The sequence below is a fragment of the Epinephelus moara genome, chromosome 20, assembly GCF_006386435.1.
Source record: "Epinephelus moara isolate mb chromosome 20, YSFRI_EMoa_1.0, whole genome shotgun sequence".
NCBI lineage: Eukaryota > Metazoa > Chordata > Actinopteri > Perciformes > Serranidae > Epinephelus > Epinephelus moara.
This window is the reverse complement of record NC_065525.1, coordinates 27859683-27879830: the sequence shown is the minus strand read 5'-3', so window position 1 is coordinate 27879830 and position 20148 is coordinate 27859683. Positions and strand designations below refer to the sequence as shown.

Below are 20148 nucleotides of genomic sequence, written 5' to 3'. Positions count from 1 at the left end.
CCGAGTACTACTGCAACAACTACAGCAACACCTACCACTGACTGCTATGTTTGTAAGTGGTCAGGTTGGAATGATAATAATTACCCCAGCTCTACCCCAGCTGTTGGTGGAGACTATGAAAGCATTAAAAATATTACTGAACTGGATTTGAATGCTTGCAGTCAACCTCTGGAGATAGAATGTCGAGCAAAGCAGTACCCTGACAAACCCCTAAGTGATCTAGGTCAACAAGTAACATGCAACCCAACAGCTGGACTAATCTGTAATAATAATGAGCAAGACTTTCCCCCTATATGTTATAACTATGAAATACGAGTGAGATGTTGCATTAACAAGTGTGGGCCCACGACTACACCCACAGTGCCAGAAAAAAACACTACAACAACCATAGTCACAGAAGAACCCACCACAACAACCACAACAGCTACAGAAAAGCCCAGCACCAAAGCTGCTACAACCACTGAAAAACCAACAGTGACAGAAAAGTCAACAACCACCGGCACAGAAAAACCCACCACAGCCACAGAAAAGCCCAGTACTATTGCTGCAACAACCAAAGAAAAACCCACCACAACAACCACCAGCACAGAAAAACCCACCACAGCCACAGAAAAGCCCAGTACTACCGCTGCAACATCCACTGAAAAACCTACCACCACAGCCACAGAAAAACCAACCACAATAACTAAAAAACCCACAACAACAACCATAATCACTGAAAAACCCACCACAACAACCACAGAAAGGTCCACAACAACAGCAACGACAGAGAAGACAACAACCCCTGCAGTTGTCACAAATACAGTAGCTACAACGTCAAAATCAACAGGACCCGTAGTTCAGCCTACAACTACAGCTGCCACAGAGAAAACCACAACAGCTACAGAAAAGCCCAGCACCAAAGCTGCTACAACCACTGAAAAACCAACAGTGACAGAAAAGTCAACAACCACCGGCACAGAAAAGCCCAGTACTATTGCTGCAACAACCAAAGAAAAACCCACCACAACAACCACAATAACTAAAAAACCCACCACAACAACCATAGTCACTGAAAAACCCACCACAACAACCACCACCACAGAAAAACCCACCACAGCCACAGAAAAGCCCAGTACTACTGCTGCAACAACCAAAGAAAAACCCACCACCACAGCCACAGAAAAACCAACCACAGCAACCACAGTCACAGAAAAACCCACCACAACAACCATAATCACTGAAAAACCCACCACAACAACCACCAGCACAGAAAAACCCACCACGGCCACAGAAAAGCCCAGTACTATTGCTGCAACAACCAAAGAAAAACCCACCACAACAACCACAGAGAAGTCCACTGTTGAAACTACTGCAACAACCACTGAAAAACCCACCACAACCACAGAAAAGCCCAGTACTACTGCTGCAACAACCACAGAGAAACCCACCACCACAGCCACAGAAAAACCCACCACAACAACCACAATAACTAAAAAACCCACCACAACAACCATAGTCACTGAAAAACCCACCACAACAACCACCACCACAGAAAAACCCACCACAGCCACAGAAAAGCCCAGTACTACTGCTGCAACAACCAAAGAAAAACCCACCACCACAGCCACAGAAAAACCAACCACAGCAACCACAGTCACAGAAAAACCCACCACAACAACCATAATCACTGAAAAACCCACCACAACAACCACCAGCACAGAAAAACCCACCACCGCCACAGAAAAGCCCAGTACTATTGCTGCAACAACCAAAGAAAAACCCACCACAACAACCACAGAGAAGTCCACTGTTGAAACTACTGCAACAACCACTGAAAAACCCACCACAACCACAGAAAAGCCCAGTACTACTGCTGCAACAACCACAGAGAAACCCACCACCACAGCCACAGAAAAACCCACCACAACAACCACAATAACTAAAAAACCCACCACAACAACCATAGTCACTGAAAAACCCACCACAACAACCACCAGCACAGAAAAACCCACCACAGCCACAGAAAAGCCCAGTACTGCTGCTGCAACAACCACAGAAAAACCCACCACAACAACCATAATCACTGAAACACCCACCACAACAATTATCACAGAAAAATCCACCACAGCAACCACAATCACAGAAAAACCCACCACAACAGCCACAGAAAAGCCCAGTACTACTGCTGCTACAACTACAGAAAAACTCATCACAGCCACAGAAAAGCCCAGTACTACTGCTGCAACAACCAAAGAAAAACCCACCACCACAGCCACAGAAAAACCAACCACAGCAACCACAGTCACAGAAAAACCCACCACAACAACCATAATCACTGAAAAACCCACCACAACAACCACCAGCACAGAAAAACCCACCACAGCCACAGAAAAGCCCAGTACTACCGCTGCAACATCCACTGAAAAACCTACCACCACAGCCACAGAAAAACCAACCACAATAACTAAAAAACCCACCACAACAACCATAATCACTGAAAAACCCACCACAACAACCACAGAAAGGTCCACAACAACAGCAACGACAGAGAAGACAACAACCCCTGCAGTTGTCACAAATACAGTAGCTACAACATCAAAATCAACAGGACCCGTAGTTCAGCCTACAACTACAGCTGCCACAGAGAAAACCACAACAGCTACAGAAAAGCCCAGCACCAAAGCTGCTACAACCACTGAAAAACCAACAGTGACAGAAAAGTCAACAACCACCGGCACAGAAAAGCCCAGTACTATTGCTGCAACAACCAAAGAAAAACCCACCACAACAACCACAGAGAAGTCCACTGTTGAAACTACTGCAACAACCACTGAAAAACCCACCACAACCACAGAAAAGCCCAGTACTACTGCTGCAACAACCACAGAGAAACCCACCACCACAGCCACAGAAAAACCCACCACAACAACCACAATAACTAAAAAACCCACCACAACAACCATAGTCACTGAAAAACCCACCACAACAACCACCAGCACAGAAAAACCCACCACAGCCACAGAAAAGCCCAGTACTGCTGCTGCAACAACCACAGAAAAACCCACCACAACAACCATAATCACTGAAACACCCACCACAACAATTATCACAGAAAAATCCACCACAGCAACCACAATCACAGAAAAACCCACCACAACAGCCACAGAAAAGCCCAGTACTACTGCTGCTACAACTACAGAAAAACTCATCACAGCCACAGAAAAGCCCAGTACTACTGCTGCAACAACCAAAGAAAAACCCACCACCACAGCCACAGAAAAACCAACCACAACAACCATAATCACTGAAAAACCCACCACAACAACCACCAGCACAGAAAAACCCACCACAGCCACAGAAAAGCCCAGTACTACCGCTGCAACATCCACTGAAAAACCCACCACCACAGCCACAGAAAAACCAACCACAATAACTAAAAAACCCACAACAACAACAACCATAATCACTGAAAAACCCACCACAACAACCACAGAGAAACCAACCACAGCAACCACAGTCACAGAAAAACCCACCACAACAACCACAGAGAAATCCACTGTTGAAACTACTGCTTCACCTTCAACTGTTCAGTCTTCAACACCAGGCAGAACAACTTTATGTCACTGCACGTACATGGATAGTGTTTTTCCTCCTGGTAAGCAATTGGCTATTGCCACCAATTCTTGTTAAGATATAATTATTAATGTTGTGGTCATGATTACAACTGTCATTACAATGCAACCCAGCACATCTGATCACAAAAGGCTGCCTAATCTTTAAAGTGTTTATGCTCTGAGCACTGAGATTTTTTATCATTAGATCTGTTGTCATTATCCACATTCATAGTTTGTGCGGATTCCCTCTGGATTATGGTTAAAAAAAAAAAAACTAACCAAAATGTGGTCAAGTTGTTGTGCGTATCAGCAGTACATGCACCTCATTTTTCTGTTAATGGAATGTTTTTAACATCTGTCAATAGTAGCGACTCTTCCTGTTTGGTCGCCTTTCATGGCGCCTACACAGTGGAGGGATAAGTGGGCACAAATGCAAAGTTTGACAGTTGGATCTGTATTAATAAAGGAACTATGTATGATATTGTCGAGTAAATTTAGATTTATGCCTTACATAGACTTTACATTTAATTGTCCATTTATAAAACATTAAATGGTAAAAAGAACTTTCTTTTGACCACTTTTACGCTGCAGGCAGTCATACAGTGGTGGCCAAGGCTACCATACACAGTACCACCTGCATCAGTTAAACATTAACACTCATTCACACTCACTAGGAGCAAATTGAGGTTCAGTATCTTGCCTATGGATACTTCAACATGAATCAAACCATCAAACTCCAGATAAGTGATCAATCCGCTGTGTCTCCTGAGCCACGGCAGCCCCATTAATGTGCTTAAATTTGTATTTACAAAAGTTGCATTGTAAAGATAACTGTAGCCCTGATACACAGTTTGTTTTCTCACATCTTCAGCCATTTTGATCTCACTGCCTTGGTTTCATTCTCATACAGATAGCCGCATATATCATAAGTCTGATGGAGAAGGCTGGTGTTTCACTGCATATTGCAATTTGACATGCGGTGTTGAAAAGTCTCATGGACCATGTGGCTCTACTACTCCACCAACCCCTACCACCATCACAACAAGTTCTAGTACTACAAAACAAATTAGTTCAACAACTGCCCACACAATCCCAGTGTCCACCGGCAAGCCTTTAAAAGACTGTTCATATCTCAAGCCACCTAGAGAGGTATGTAAATTTATTTATGTAAACAAGGAACAAATCATCTTGATATATATATATATATATATATATATATATATATATATATGTATATATATATATATATATATTTTTATTTTTTTTTTATTTTTTTTTTTTAAATCTGTCATTATGTANCATCTTGATATATATATATATATATATATATATATATATATATATATATGTATATATATATATATATATATTTTTATTTTTTTTTTATTTTTTTTTTTTAAATCTGTCATTATGTACTGGCTCCAAAATTCAAAACTACATAAGTTTTTTCTTATATGGCTGGAACCTATCCCAGCTGACATTGGGTGAGAGGCGGGGTACACCTTGGACAGGTCACCAGACTATCACAGAGCTGACACATAGAGACAGACAACCATGCATGCTCACATTCACACCTACGGGCAAATTAAAGTCACCTAACCTGCATGTTTTTGACCGTGGGACAAAGCCAGAGAACCCAGAGAAAACCCATGCTGACATGAGGCGAACATGCAAACAACTCCACACAGAAGGGCCCCTGCTGGACGGTGGGTTTGAACCCAGAATCCTCATGCTTTGAGGCAACAGTGCGAACCACTAACCTTGTTTAATTCAGTTTTATTTTTTCTTTTAAGGGTCCCCAGTAGCCTAATCAAACGGAGGCTATTCTTCCTGCAGTCTTTTCACACATCATATTAACAGACAACATAAAAACATATTCAAACACACCATAAGACCAACTCACAATGTACAAATTAACAAAACAAGGTATTATTATATTAACAAAGTAAACAGCTTCATGAATAAAATAGTTTAAATTATGTCACATTGCTGAGTGCCTCATATGTAGCTAAAGGACAGCTACAAATAAATCCAGCATAATTATTAAAGAATTTCAACCCATTATTGCTATTGATAATAACACCTGTGCGTGTCGCTTATTTCATAACCATTGATCTATATAAAATAATCTTGTTTTGTGAATTATATAAATGTGTGCTGTGTGCAACCAAAATGCAATACTTAATTTACTGATATTAGATTACTAACAGTACTACCTTGTCCTTTACAGCACGGTGATACCTGGAGGTCAAGCAGCTGCACCACAGCAACATGTGAGAACGGAAAAGTAATAACAGAACATGTGCCATGTAAAGAATCGACCATGCCCGTATGTGAAAATAGGCAGCAACCAGTCAGGGTTTACGATGAAGGAGGCTGCTGTTTCCACTATGAATGCAAATGTAAGTTTAAATTTAAGCCTTTTGAAATGTCAAATTCAAGCGACATCTTTAAACTGCTACACTACAAAACAAACCTGCAATATATACAGCTGTTCTTTGATTTGACACTCGATAAAATCTCAAAATAATATTTGCAGGTATTTGCGGCGGCTGGGGAGATCCTCATTATTTGACATTTGATGGCCAGTATTACAGCTTCCAGAAAAACTGCACATATGTCCTGGTCAAAGAGATCATTCCTCGGCACAATTTTAAGATTCTTATCAACAACGAAAACTGTGACGCCTCTGGAACTGTGACCTGTGCTAAATCCTTGATCGTGTATTACAAAAACCATGAAGTTATTCTTACACAGGATAGAATATTTGGGACCGTGAACATGGTGAATTTTGCCTTAACAAAGTTTCTTTACTAATTATTTTACTTGAATATACAGTGATAATGATGATGAAAAAACGTTTCACCTAACTAATGTTGCAATCTTTTCAGGTGTTTATTAACGGCACACAGGTAATCCCAACCTACACCAATGATGACTTCATCATAACAAGTACAGGAATTGAGCTACGTTTGAGAATCCCGGAAATTGAAGCAGTTGTGCAGTTCAAAGGGCTTTTATTCTCTGTGGAATTGCCGTTTTCCCTTTTCCACAACAACACAGAGGGACAGTGTGGTAAGCAGTTAGAATCAACTGGTTGGACAGAAAATTATGGGCTGTGTGACGTTCACAGATGGAAACACAAAGTAGTGCTAGATTTAATATTAAAGTGTCAATGGATGTACCTAATGTGGTAACACATGGGTTGTAATCTGTTAATATTTACTTTCACAAGGTACCTGTGACAATAAGAGAAAAAATGACTGCAGATTACCAAACGGCCAGATAGATCCCTCATGCTCTCATATGGGAAAGTGGCAAGTACCAGATAAGGATAAGCCATATTGTGAGAAACCACCTTCTCCAACACCGATACCTACACCTACACCCCGACCCTGCAAAGCTGCTAACTGTGAAATTTTGTTGAGCGAGTAAGAATTTACGGAAAAAACGTTATCACAATATATCAATTTATATTGGAGTATCACTCTGATTAACATCCTACTTTCTTTTTATTTGTACACTAAGTGTGTTTAAGGAATGCCACAAAAAAGTCCATCCACAACCGTTTTATGAAGCCTGCAGATTTGATGTTTGCCACATGGAAAATTCCACCTTCGGTTGTTCCAGTATAGAGGCATACGCCTTGCGGTGTGCTGAATCATCTGTCTGCATAACCTGGAGGAATGCTACAAACGGAGAGTGCGGTAAGAGGGTTTAGTTGTAGTAGAAAGCTAACATTGTTATTTTGAGATGTCCCGATTATCTTGTTTCATTATAGCAATTTTTAAATCTGTTTTCTCTTGTTGTAGAATATAAATGTCCAGAAAATAAAGTCTACAAGGCTTGTCAGCGAAATATTGAACGAACTTGCAACGCAAGGTAATTGTTCAGTTCTGTTACAAATATCATGAATCAAATGTTTTGAGCAGTTTATAATTTAACAAGACTCGTGACTGTTTCACATATTGTTTGGTCCTGACTCTTGGACTTTTCACTTTAATGCCAAACAAAATTAGAGCTTTGAAACCCTCCCCGAACCATGGTTAGAACCAAGCAGCCGAACTTTGATCCAACAAAAAGAGGTGGTCTTGATCAGCATCAGCAATTGGTTTGTTTTTGGTGTGAAAATATTTTTGGATGGTTCAGACTACAGGAAGTTTTAGCAGAGTACTATTAAGTTGCAGGTTTAAGTTTTAAGACTGGTGTAGTGTGTGTGTGTGTGTGTGTGTGTGTGTGTGTGTGGTTTAGCAACAGAGAGAGTGACAACGGCTACGCTCATCATACATAGGTGTTAGCGATCAGAGCAGAGGAGAAATTAGCAGTAAAGTTGTCAAGTTGTAGTAAATGTACGGCGTAGGTTTCAGTTTGTTCACGAACTACACAACATAATAAAATGAGCCGCTGTGGCATATGGAGAGGAGTAGACAACTTTATAAAGAGTCAGTTGAAAAATATCTCACAAAAACTCAGACACGTTTTAGTTATTTTCCGAGAGGATAAGAGAGAGGATACAAGACGACAGGAGAGCCCGTCTACAAACCAATCAATGTCAAGTATATGGGAACACAGCTTATGTAGGTGATGAAGCTTGGACATAGGTATGTCATGTGTAGTTATTAAGTGTGCTTACATAATTGCAATGTGAAACCAAAACTAACCAGTTAAAATGTATAAAAATGGAACAAAAATGCAAAACTGGTTCGGAATTTCAGGTGTGAAAAGGCCCCAAGAGTCATGAAAGTTTGTACCAAATGGCACTGTAATCCACCAAATAGTTTTGAGACAATCCACTTAAAACAGCAAATATCAACTGTTTTGTGGATTCATCCTCTGAGGACCATGAATACCTGTACAAATTTCATGGCAATCAAACAAATAGTTGTTGAAATGTTTCAGTCTGGACCAACAGTGCTATTTCTAGAGCCATGCTGCTACTGGGCAAAACCCCCCCAAAACAATCGATACTTTGTGTTTTCACTGCATTATACATTAATAATTCTCTCTGAAATAATTTCATCATCAATTGTCTCCATATTTAGATACAATGAGTTGTACGCACAACAATGCCTAGAAAAAAATGGCGACCAAAAAGAAGCTTGCAATGGCCTCACGGAGGGATGTTACTGCCCAGAGGGGATGATTCTTTTCAGTCAAAAGTCTGACCATTGCGTCTCCACCTGTAAGAGCTTTTTCTGATGTAAAGAAATATCTTATTCTTTGTGAATGACTTAATGTTCAAATAAACTAATTGTTTTTATTGTTTTAGGTTGCACCGGACCTGATGGACAACCTAAACAGGTAAATACTACAATACATGACTAGTTAACATTATTCACAAAGAATTTGTTGCTGTTACGACACAAACTTTGTTCCATCTCTCAAACAGCCTGGTGAGACTTGGCGGAGTGGCTGTCAGCAGTGTGCTTGTGATGAGGGCACTGTTCAGTGTAAGCCTGTCACATGCCCCACTCAAAAACCAGTAACCTGTACTGAGGAGGGTGAGGTGCTGGTGAATCGCACAGTGGACTGCTGTGAGAGAATGACCTGTGGTGAGTGATTCCAAGTGCCACATCTGCTGACAAAATGTGTTACACTCTAATCTTTAAAAAAACAACAACGATGATTTAAATACCAGTTTTCCTCAGCTTTTGAAAAAAGTTGGATAATATCTTCTTTCCTTGTTTGTGTAATATCAAAATTAAGAGAAAATACACTCAGATGCCGCCAGTTTAGTAGGTCCTCCTTGCTTAAATGCCCAACATTCCTAAAAGAAATGCTAAAAAACTTAAGGGAGATTGTAATCTTCAGTTTTTGTTGAAACTATTTTGGAGAGGCGTTGTTTTCAACTGCGCTAACACTTTATTTGGATGGTCCATCAACAGATAGCTTATAGAGTGTATTTGTAACATTTACAGCTCATTAGTTGAGATTCAGCAGTTTAAACGTTCAACTTTATTTTGTAGATCAGGGTTCATAGATTTGCAGAAAGGTTTTGAAATTGGCAAAACAGTTTTCCAGGCCTGGAAATAACAGAATGTTTTGAAATGTTTTCAATGTTGTCTGTTTTTTAAAAATATGTTCATAAAAATTCTAAAACATTTTTAACATTTCACAAAATACGTAATACTCTATAATCTACTGCCACACTGTTTGACTTTTGAAACGTCACTAGTATCACATGATTCACATAGACCAGACCAGCGTTGTCATCTGGTGTTCCATTTGGTGGAAAGAATCAAGCTGTCACATGAGGAGAAAAACAAGAAAATGCCAAAAAGCTGTAGCCAGTTAAACAAGGCTTTCACATTGAGATTTAAGACTATGCGAGTATTCACTGAGTGTGATAAATCACTTAATGATGCTGGTGACAGTTACTACTGACGGACAGCTAACGTTAGCCTGAGTGGGAGGCTGCAGCAGTACAGTCATTCAGTATAGCAGCATCAAACTGTCGTCTCCAACTAAATCTCAGCCAATAGATCAAAAAGTTGGCTTTTAAGAGGTTGATTATTTATCGTGATACTACTCAGAACCGTGATACTTTCACTGGTATCATACCGTGGGTCCCAATTTTGGTACCGTGACAACACTAATCTGGAGGGGGTTCATCTGCAAAAACTAATGAAAAACTATACAACGGCATTCTGTATATGGTATTCGGCCAAGCGTTTAATTTTATTCGGCTTCGGCCACAAATTTTCATTTCGGTGCATCCCTAGTTTCCTGTCCCCCAAAAATTGGCATGGTCTTGACATCTTGCAACGTGATCATATGTGCGGGTCTGGTCTACTGGCAGTTGGCACATGCAGCTGCAGAGGTGGAAATGGCTTACAAGCATGTAAAGTTAGCAAGCGCTAGCAGTTGGCTGAAAATATTATAGAAAAGTTTGGAAAAGTTTTGTAAATTTATTGGTAAAAATGTGTGGGAACCTTGGTCGATGTTTAACATATTATCTATAGAATATATGTGGCGATTCATTAATGTACCTTCGTATTCTCAGAGTAATTTAGTTGAACTTGACTCAACCTATGCAGCTTTGGTTGAGTAATGGTTCAAGCTGAACAAAATTTTTATGAGAATATATAGGTATGTTCGATTGGCACATGTACTCTATAGCTAAAAATGTTTAACATCTGCAGGCAAAGTATAACAGTTGCATCTCAACTAAAAAGCTGTTGAAATGTTACAAATACTCTATAAACCATCTGTAGGCGCACTATTCAAATAAAGTGTTTCCTTAATGGGTGTTTCTGTCATTCAACCTACTGAGAGTGATATAAACAGTCTATATCTGAAATTACTGGATAAGAAAGCACTTTGAATACGTCAGTAAATCAGTTAAAAATAGTGTTTATTCAGTTACTTAATAATTATTGTAAGTTATGTAACAATTAATCTCCTATTTTTCAGGAAAACCTCTCATAATTTCAGTTATTTTGGGACAGCAGTCTGCATTATAAAACGTACATCAGGATGGAAGCAGTTTCATTTCATCATTTCAAAATGTTTGTTACTGTTCTGGTTATCTTGGTGTAATTTTCTGTTCTACTCACAAACCCTTCAAATGTCTTACCTTACAACCAACAGAATGTGATAGGAGCCGCTGTTTGTTGCCACAACAGAAGTGCAAACCAGGATTTCAGTTGGAGATCCACATCTCAAATGACACTTGCTGTCCATCTTTCCGGTGTGGTAAGCTGTGGATATAAGTTTCAGTTCCATTTACTGTTAGTTTGTGAAAGACTTAAAGGTCCAGTGTGGAGGATTTAGCGTAATATATTAGCAGAAATTGAGTATTATGTAAAAAGTATGCTTTAATTAATGTTTTTAGTGGTTTAAATTGCTGGGTCTGTTAATTTTGGGGAGGAAGACACCTTTGCGGAAAATTCGACTCCCTCCTGAAAGTCTGGATCAGAACTAGGGTGAGCACACATTAGCAAGCACTAGGCTAGCAGCCTGTCTGGGACGAGCTGAACAGCGTCGGAGAAACACTGATTCGTAACATGAAACCACTTTATTCAATGTTTTTTTCCCCCCAGTTTTAATCAGAGACCTGTTTCAGCAATCTGTAATCCTCACCACTAGATGCCACTAAATCCATCTAAATCTTACACACTGCTCCTTTAAAACAAAACTCATCCTTCAAGGTAATCTTTATTAACATTTTTTTCTAGTACCCAAGGGTGTCTGTGTCTTCAATGATACTGAATACAAGGTAAGGAATAATACACTGTATGTATTTTTAAGATATATACCTGATTTTTCAAGTGCTACTAAAACTGTTGTCTTTAAATTTAGTACACTATAAATTAAGTATAATCTAAATAGTATTTAAGTTCATTATAGCTCACCATTCTTCTGCATTTACATTTGTTTTGCTGACCTTTATATAAAATATGGCTCAAATTTTACGTTTTATCGTTTGCAGCCCGGTATGAACTTCTCCAAAAGCCCATGTGAAACATGCTACTGTACTGAAAATGAGGATCCCAGCAGCAAGTTGAATGCCCAACAATGTTTTGTGAAGCAGTGTGTAGAATATTGCACAGAGGTACATTTGCATGTCTTTTAAAAGCATTGCAGTTTTGATGATTTCAAGCCAGTCAATGTATATATTTTACACAAAAACTTTTAACGTGACAGTGCATGCAAAATCTAGGGTCACTCACTCAAATGCTTCACTTTCAGAATTTTATAAGAAGTGTTCTGCTCATCTGTGTAACAGTCACTGTTGCAGAATTTATTATTGATGATAGATTTGAAGATGTCAGTGTTGGGAATGCAGTCAAGTGATGACTCATGATACCATTGCTTAAAAAGTTAAGTAGTATCGAGTCATGCAAAAGTTTTCGTTTTACTTATTCAGGGTTTCAGACATTTGTGTCTGAGATTTCTGCAGCCAACCAAAAACAATGAAGGTGAATGTAAACTGTGTTTGTGGTGTTTCTATTGAAGAAATTGTCCACTGTTGATGGTCTAAACTGTAGATGATCCGGAGTAGCAGGGACATAAGTTGTCAGTGATAACTGATGTTACTCTTAAATCTTTTCAATAAAAGATGGTAGTGTTTTGAGCTTCACAAACTAAAACTGCATTCACCTGAGTTTGGGTGGCTGCAGGAATCTCAGGGATGGATATCTCAAACCTTTGCACATCCAAATGGCTAGAAACCACTTTGGGATAAGTAGGAGAAAGGGTTTTTTTGTACTTTAGATGACACTGTCCTTATGAGAGAAAGCAATATGTAAATTCTACTAATTATGTGTATATATATATCTTTAATTAATTTAGGTTGCAGGACCATATTGATATGTGCTTTTCTTTTCAACAGGGCTATGTGTATGAAAACACACCTGAACACTGTTGTGGAACATGTAAAAAGACGAGCTGTGTCATGCAGCACCCAAGCTTCCCTTCTCCGATAGTTATTAAAGTAAGTACAGCGTAATGGAAACACATGGGAGTGTGAAGCAACATCCTATTCTGTGAACGAGTACCAGGATTATGTGAGGTCAAGTTTAAGAGTGATGAAATGTAGGGTGGAAGCATCAAAGCTTGATAAATGAACAAATACCAATGTTGTTCCCACCTCACACCCAAATGTGACCAGCCAACCTTTCAGTAAAGGTGGCAGTGATGGGTGCTGTAAGAATCACCTGTTATGAACCTTAGGGTTGAGAGGTAGACAACGTCCAGTGATTTTAGTGTAGAGGCAGCCGCTTTTCTGAATATAACATCCTCATAATCCAAAACAGACAAATTGAATAGTCTGTTTTGTTCATGTTCACTAATTGACCTCTTCTATACCTGACAGCCTTCTGAGTCTTGGTCACCACCAGATGACAACTGTACCAACTATGAATGCCACAAGTTGAAGGATGACTTCATAACCACGGAAAGACAAGAAATTTGTCCTCCATTTGATCCAAAGAACTGCGTTCCTGTGAGTGTGATCTCATAATTTCTCTTTCCTGGTAGCTAGCATTTTTGTTAATAACTGAACTGATGCTGGCTTATCTTACAGTGCACTTTTTATCCAATCTGTACGATATGAGGTCAGTTCTACTGTTTCTGCCAATGCATTGTACAGCATGCACATAACATTCCTCATATTAGGCTTTTGATTCAGGCCTTGTCTACACATATACAGACATTTGTGAAAACATACATTACACTATTTATACACACAAACAGAGTTTTAGATCATTAAAACTGAGATTTTTTTTAAGCACACCTTTCCAATTTTTATTTTTATTTTTTTGCCTTTCCTCTTTTAACCACCCTCACATGGCTCCTTTACACTTGCATACATACTCATAAACACACACACACAGGAACCCAACACCACAGACTGCTCTGCACTGCAAAAGTACCAGTAATATAAGTGACTCAAGTGTAACTCGATATCCATTACTGTCGTCTCTCTGCATATTTTACAATCCATATTGTCTTTATCACAGGGAACTGAACAAACGGACAAGAATGGTTGTTGCAAAACTTGTAAGTATGAGTCCTTAAAATGTATTCAGATTACACAATTTCACTGTCATCCTCTGTTACTCTTAACTTGCCTGCTGTTGAGAAATGTAGGGATGCAGCTAAAATCTATTATTTTGATTAATTACATCTGGTTGATCAAAACCTATATTGCTGCATAAAAACAGAGCCAAAACTTGTACTGTTGGAGCAAGATGAAAAAGTTATTCCTGTCATTCACAGGTACTTCTGTCAAAGCCCCCTGTGAATTGACCAGGAACACCACCTACCTGCAGGCAAATAACTGCAGGTCAGCTGAGAAAGTGGAAATCACAGCCTGTGCAGGATCCTGCGGAGCGTCCTCATCAATGTGAGATTTGTGACAAACCAATTTCTCAATCATGCCAAAACCACCTGTTCAGTTTTCATGTGAAGTCATAAGATAATCGTTAACGTTGAACAACAGGCGACTGACACCGATCCTGTCCGAAACTGTCTCTTCTCACAGGTACTCTGCGGAGTCCAACCGTATGATGCATTCATGCTCCTGCTGTCGAGAGATGGCCACTAGTAAGAGGGAAGTGGAGTTGACCTGCAGTGACGGCAGCAAGATAAAGCACTCCTACGTTTCAGTTGACAAGTGTGGTTGCCAAATCACTGAATGTGTGAATGAGTAAACATTTTGCTTGACAACACTGAACTTAATTAAAGGGAAAATCTAACTAATATACTTTTTTTTATAACTCTAACAATTCCTCTCCAAAAACTATTAGAGTCAAGACTCAATATGTAAAGAAGACACACACCTCTCTGTTTCCAGCAGTCCCCAAAAAGGGCAAATAAGTTAAACCTTTTAAACAGCAGACATGTTGTGGTCTGAAATTTCTACACCTCTGGAAACTGTCTACTTGTGCTCTTAAACTTGTCATCACTTTCTCATTTATTGTCAGGGCAGCAGGTCCACATAGTGCCCTGTGATGACAGCACATATTAGTGTCCTGGTGTCTCTTTTAGCTTTTGAAGAGGATGTTCCTTTATACAAACTGTACGATGGGGTGTTTTCAGTCTTAGAGGGGGTTTCTCTTCAGTTTCTACAAATGACTTGACAGATAGGACACAGTGGCCTCAAATATAACAACACATCAGAGTCTTGGGCAAAGGATTACCTTTGCGGGGGAATGGAAAGATTAATAACATTGATTTGAATTTTAAATGAGTGTTGGTCATTATTTCTAACAGCACCATCCACACAGATGATCTCACAACTACTCAAACTTCTGCAGATCTGTCATTAAAACTCTCAAGTTTATTGACAATCATATGTCCTTGTTCTCATTTTTATTTCTCAGCTGTTTTTTATGTGGCTTTGTCTTGAGGTATTTGCATGATGCACTGTCGGTAGCAAGGAGAATCTCTGTTTCAAATAAAAAATATATTGCACAATCATTCATAGTTTTATATATATTATTTCATCTATTATTTAATACGCATTACTTTTGATTATTTGATATGTAGACATTTACAGTTGGCACCTACAAACACATACATTGAGTCCACTTTCAATAATGAATCAACTCAAATATTTTTTTTGCAATTGAGACTTTACCCCAATAAACAGAAGATAAAGTAAAACTTTGTATTTACAAATGTCTCTCATCTTAGACACAGATACACAATTGAAACCCGAAGAGCATCAGTTGTTTATTTGTTTATTTAGGAATACACATCTTGTGAGTCTAATATAAACTACAATAAAGACACAGCAAGGCCTAGATTTTGAGACAGGGTCCCTCCACAGGACAAGGCCAGAAGATCAGGTAACGAATGATCAGTGATAGAAAGTAAGTTAACTATGTAAATTTACTCAAGTACTGTGCTTAAATACAGTTTAAAGGTGTTTGTACTTTTTCCATTTTCTTTTTTTTCCCCACTTTATTTATTGATTTTCCATTTTTGCAAACAAACAATCAAAACTGATTGGACGATGCTTCACAGTGCAGATGGACATTGACCTGAAGCATACTGCAAAAGCAACCAAAGACATTTTTAAGGCAAAGAAGTGGAATGTTCTGCAATGGCCAAGTCATATCATCTGACCTGAATCCAACTGAGCATGCGTTTCTCTTGCTGAAGCCAAAACTGAGGGCAAAACACCCAAAACACAAGCAGGAAGTGCAGACGGCTGCAGTAAAGGGCTGGCAGAGCATCACCAGGGAAGAAACCCAGCATCTGATGATGCCTATGTGTCCAACACTTCAGGCAGTCATTGACTGTAAAGGATTTGCAACCAAGTATTAAAACTGACTGTTTAATTGATGATTATGTTAGTTTGTCCAAATACTTATGAGCCCTTAAAGTTGGGGGACTGTGTGAAGAAATGGTTGTAATTCCTACACGGTTCATACTACATTTTTGAAAAAAGCCTTAAATGAAAGCTGAGAGTCTGCACTTTAAGCAGGTATTCATTGTTTCATTTAAAACCCATTGTGGTGGTGTACAGAGCCAAAATGATGACAACTGTATCATTGTCCAAATAATTATGGACCTGACTGTATATTCCTAAATCAATGTTTAAATCACAAGTATATAGTTCGGTCATTCTCCTTTTCTCTTTCCCTACTTCATAACGATAATACTCCAGCTGTGCAACAAATTATTGACCATCTTGGGATTGTGATGGTAGTGGCATCAGTCCTTGTCCAACTCCAGGCATTTGCACATTTAGATTGTTCATAAAGATTAAGAAAGAAGACCACATTTTGTAAAAATCCTTAATTTTTCCTCTTGCCATGTAAGTCAGTTTTTCCAGTGCCAAGTTTGATTACATCTCTGTAATCCATTGAGTAGAAGTGGGTCTCTGTGTCTCCTTCCATTTTAAAGCAATCATACGTTTGGCTTGTAACAAACAGAAATTAATTAGCTTAGGTTCCTTTACAGTTGCTGGGAAATCCTCAGGGTATATGTGCAACAAACATATCTTGGCTTCAATAGGAATAACACTTCCTGTCAGCTTGGAGATTAGTTCAAGAACCTCTCTCCAGAATATCTGCACCTTTCGACAGCTCCACATACAATGTAGCAGGGTACCATCTTCTTCAGTACATTTGATGCAACAGTCGGGAATATTGGGATTAAAATGGTGTAGTTTGACAGGTGTGATGTAGGTCCTGAGCAACCACTTATACTGTAACAGTTTGCATCTTGTATTGAGTTTGGGCCAGAAGACAAGTCTCCTCCCAATCCTCTACAGAGATGTCTATCTGAAAATCATTTTTCCATGCAGATAAATATGAAAGAGAGTTTTCTTTAGATCCTGCTAACAATATCCCATAATACATTGACATCTGACCTCTGTCATGCAAGTGATTTACCGTGAGCTGTTCAATGGTAGACAGTGAGGGTTCCAAGGTGGTTTTAATTTGGGAATATATGAAGCTCCTTAATTGCATGTATTTAAAGTGGTGCTTCCCAGGTATGTCAAATTTATCTCCCAATTGTTTGAATGACATTAGAGTACCTTCATTGTACAGATCTTTTATTTTGCACAATCCTCTCTCCATCCACTGTTTGAATCCCATGTCGCGCCTTCCTGGACTAAAGTTTTCATTTCCCCAAATAGGTGCGAAACAAGAAAGTTTAGGAGTGTAATTTAAAAAGCTGTGGGCTTCATGCCAGACTATAAGAGTGTTTTTAAGGAATGGATTTTGTGTGCACTTTCTAAGTATTTTAGGTTGCGACAAGTAAAGGTACATGCACAGTGGAAGATCTATCGCAGTATTTTCTATTGTTACCCAAGCTGGAACCTCTTTATTAAGAAAGTAGTACATGGCTGTTCGGAGTGCTTTTTCCATTTTCTACTTTATTCTTCTATGCCGTTATAGTTCAGAGGCAAATATTGTGCTTTTTACTCTACTACATTTTTTTAATAACTTTAGTTACTGGTTACTTTACAGAATTAGATTAATATTCTGCTCTTTTTACCATCTTTTCTTAAAAAAAAGCTATAAAATCAACAGGTCTTTGTCTTTTCTGGGCAGCACTTTGCATTGAGCACTTTCATTGGCTGTTAAACACGACAGGAAACAGTAATGTCACCACTTAAATTAGAGAACAATTTACTCTCTGTCGCAGCTACACATATAAATAAAACTGAACGGAACAGAAATAATATTATTATTATTATTAGTAGTAGTAGTAGTAGTAGTAGTAGTAGTATGTATTATTATAGATTAAGGTATGATGATTTTATTGATTCCTAGGAGAAATTCACAAACAGATAAAGTATAAACTTTGCCAGCTTCAGTATTAAAGAGATGTACACTTTCAATGCATTAATAATTATAATACAGCCCTATAATGTACATTATTCTGGAATAGGCCATTTTGCATAATGAGTACTTTTACCTTAGCAAAAGTAGCAAAAGTTATTATAAAATATGGTCCATTTTAGAAAAATGTATAAAAACTGTTGTATTGTAATTATTAATGCATTAATGTGTAGGCTACATCACTTTGTTGTTGAAGCTATCAAGTTAAACTATTTTATACTTTTATCTGCTTGTAAATTTCCCCTGGGGATCAATACAATCTTATTTTATCTGAATATATAATAATGCATCATAATTTTTTGTAATATTTTGGATTATTAATCTGTATCTGCCACGTGGTATAGTAACAAGTAGCTAAAATTATCTAATAAATGTGGAGTAAAAAGTACATTATTTGCCTATGAATTTTTTTCCACTTAAATCTTTGTCAAAACAGGTTTTGTGACTTTGACATGTCCATTATAACAGCATAATAAAATACTGAAATAAAAAACTGCTTGGGTAAATTCACATTTTTACAGCCTTAAGGATTAGTGTATCTATTGATTATCATTCCAGTCCAGTGTCATCTTTTTGTGTCTTGTATAGAGTTCATTTTTCCCAACCCTAGTTGTGCTTCTTGTAGTCTCAGTATGTGTGTCAGTTTTGTCCATTAAAAATATTTCTTCCACAATTGTTAGGCACTGGTCCTTTGTTGGTGGTGTTTCTTTACCCCAGTTCCTAGTGATAGCTTTCTTGCTTGCTACTAGCAATATTTTGATCAATATTGTTGATCAACTAATTCAAAAAGATCTAAATTTAGGAACACTTATCCATCGATGAATTTAAGGGTATCATAAAGAATGTGGTGACAGAGACATGTTCCTGTTTTACTTGAGGGGCCACTGTGTTTGAACAGGTGTTTTATTGTGGATTTTTTGTATTACATTGTATTTGTTGCATTGCAAATATGTTCTGATTGGCTGCTACCTTGGCCAGGTTTCTTTTAAAAGATATTCAAGCTCAATCTCAGTGGGACCTCCTGGTTAAATAAAGGTTAAATAAAAAATAAATAAATAAAAAATCACCAGCAATAACATTTTCTTCAGACAGTTTACAAAGATAAAGCACCAAACAACTGTTAGGAACCTCACATCCTAGTATGTGCTTAAGCTCTTCTCACACCATTTCCCAAAGTACAGTTATTTTCTCACATTTCCAAAAAACATGAGAGTGGTTTACATCAAAAGATCCAGGTGGAAAGAGTTGGGTTTTTTTTTTTTTTTTTTTTTACTATTATTATATTGATTTATTTCCTTGTTAATTTAATTTAATTTTAATTTTATTTAATTTTATTTATATGTGTATTTATTTATTATCTCATTTTCCTTTTACAAGGTGTTGTCCCCGTCATGTCATTCACTTGTTTTGTGCCTGCATCACCTAATAAAATAAAAAATAAAAATAAAAGATCCGCACTCCCGCCAACATTTCTGGCAACTATGGAGATGCTTTTCAGTTTTGGTGCATTTAAGAAAATTTGCCTCTGAATTTTAGTTTAGTGTAAATACGAAGAGGCATAAAATGGAAAAATTCAAAACTGTACGTCTGTAAACTGTATTAATTGTATCGCTGGTCATAATTAACATTTTTTAATAGATTTGATAATTAATATGGTTAAACTGTTCAATAAATAGCTGGATCTTGCTATGTAAGATATAAGATGTAAGAGTTCAGCGGGCTCTGGCGGAACTGAATCTTTGTCG

General features: G+C 38.1%; 2 protein-coding genes across 2 annotated transcripts in view; both read left to right on the top strand.

The window, feature by feature from the left end:
* The window catches only part of LOC126408114 (mucin-2-like), a gene marked incomplete at its 3' end in the record, with an annotated part of 20619 nt that extends 17211 nt beyond the window's left edge, over window positions 1-3408 (top strand). Inside the window, exon 31 of the mRNA XM_050073490.1 lies at window positions 6-3408. Within this exon, the coding sequence (XP_049929447.1) occupies window positions 6-3408 (3403 nt within the window). The remainder of the gene's footprint in view (window positions 1-5) is intronic.
* Window positions 3381-15514, top strand: LOC126408644 (intestinal mucin-like protein). Its single transcript, XM_050074327.1, has 19 exons — window positions 3381-3637; window positions 4507-4745; window positions 5827-5998; window positions 6136-6380; window positions 6488-6671; window positions 6832-7027; window positions 7125-7303; window positions 7409-7478; window positions 8639-8778; window positions 8866-8897; window positions 8986-9148; window positions 11187-11291; window positions 11774-11814; window positions 12028-12150; window positions 12931-13032; window positions 13414-13542; window positions 14060-14099; window positions 14319-14445; window positions 14584-15514. The coding sequence occupies exons 1-19, from the start codon at window positions 3616-3618 to the stop codon at window positions 14750-14752; spliced, it is 2478 nt and encodes an 825-aa protein (XP_049930284.1). The 5' UTR covers window positions 3381-3615; the 3' UTR covers window positions 14753-15514.
* Window positions 15515-20148: the final 4634 nt, after the last annotated feature.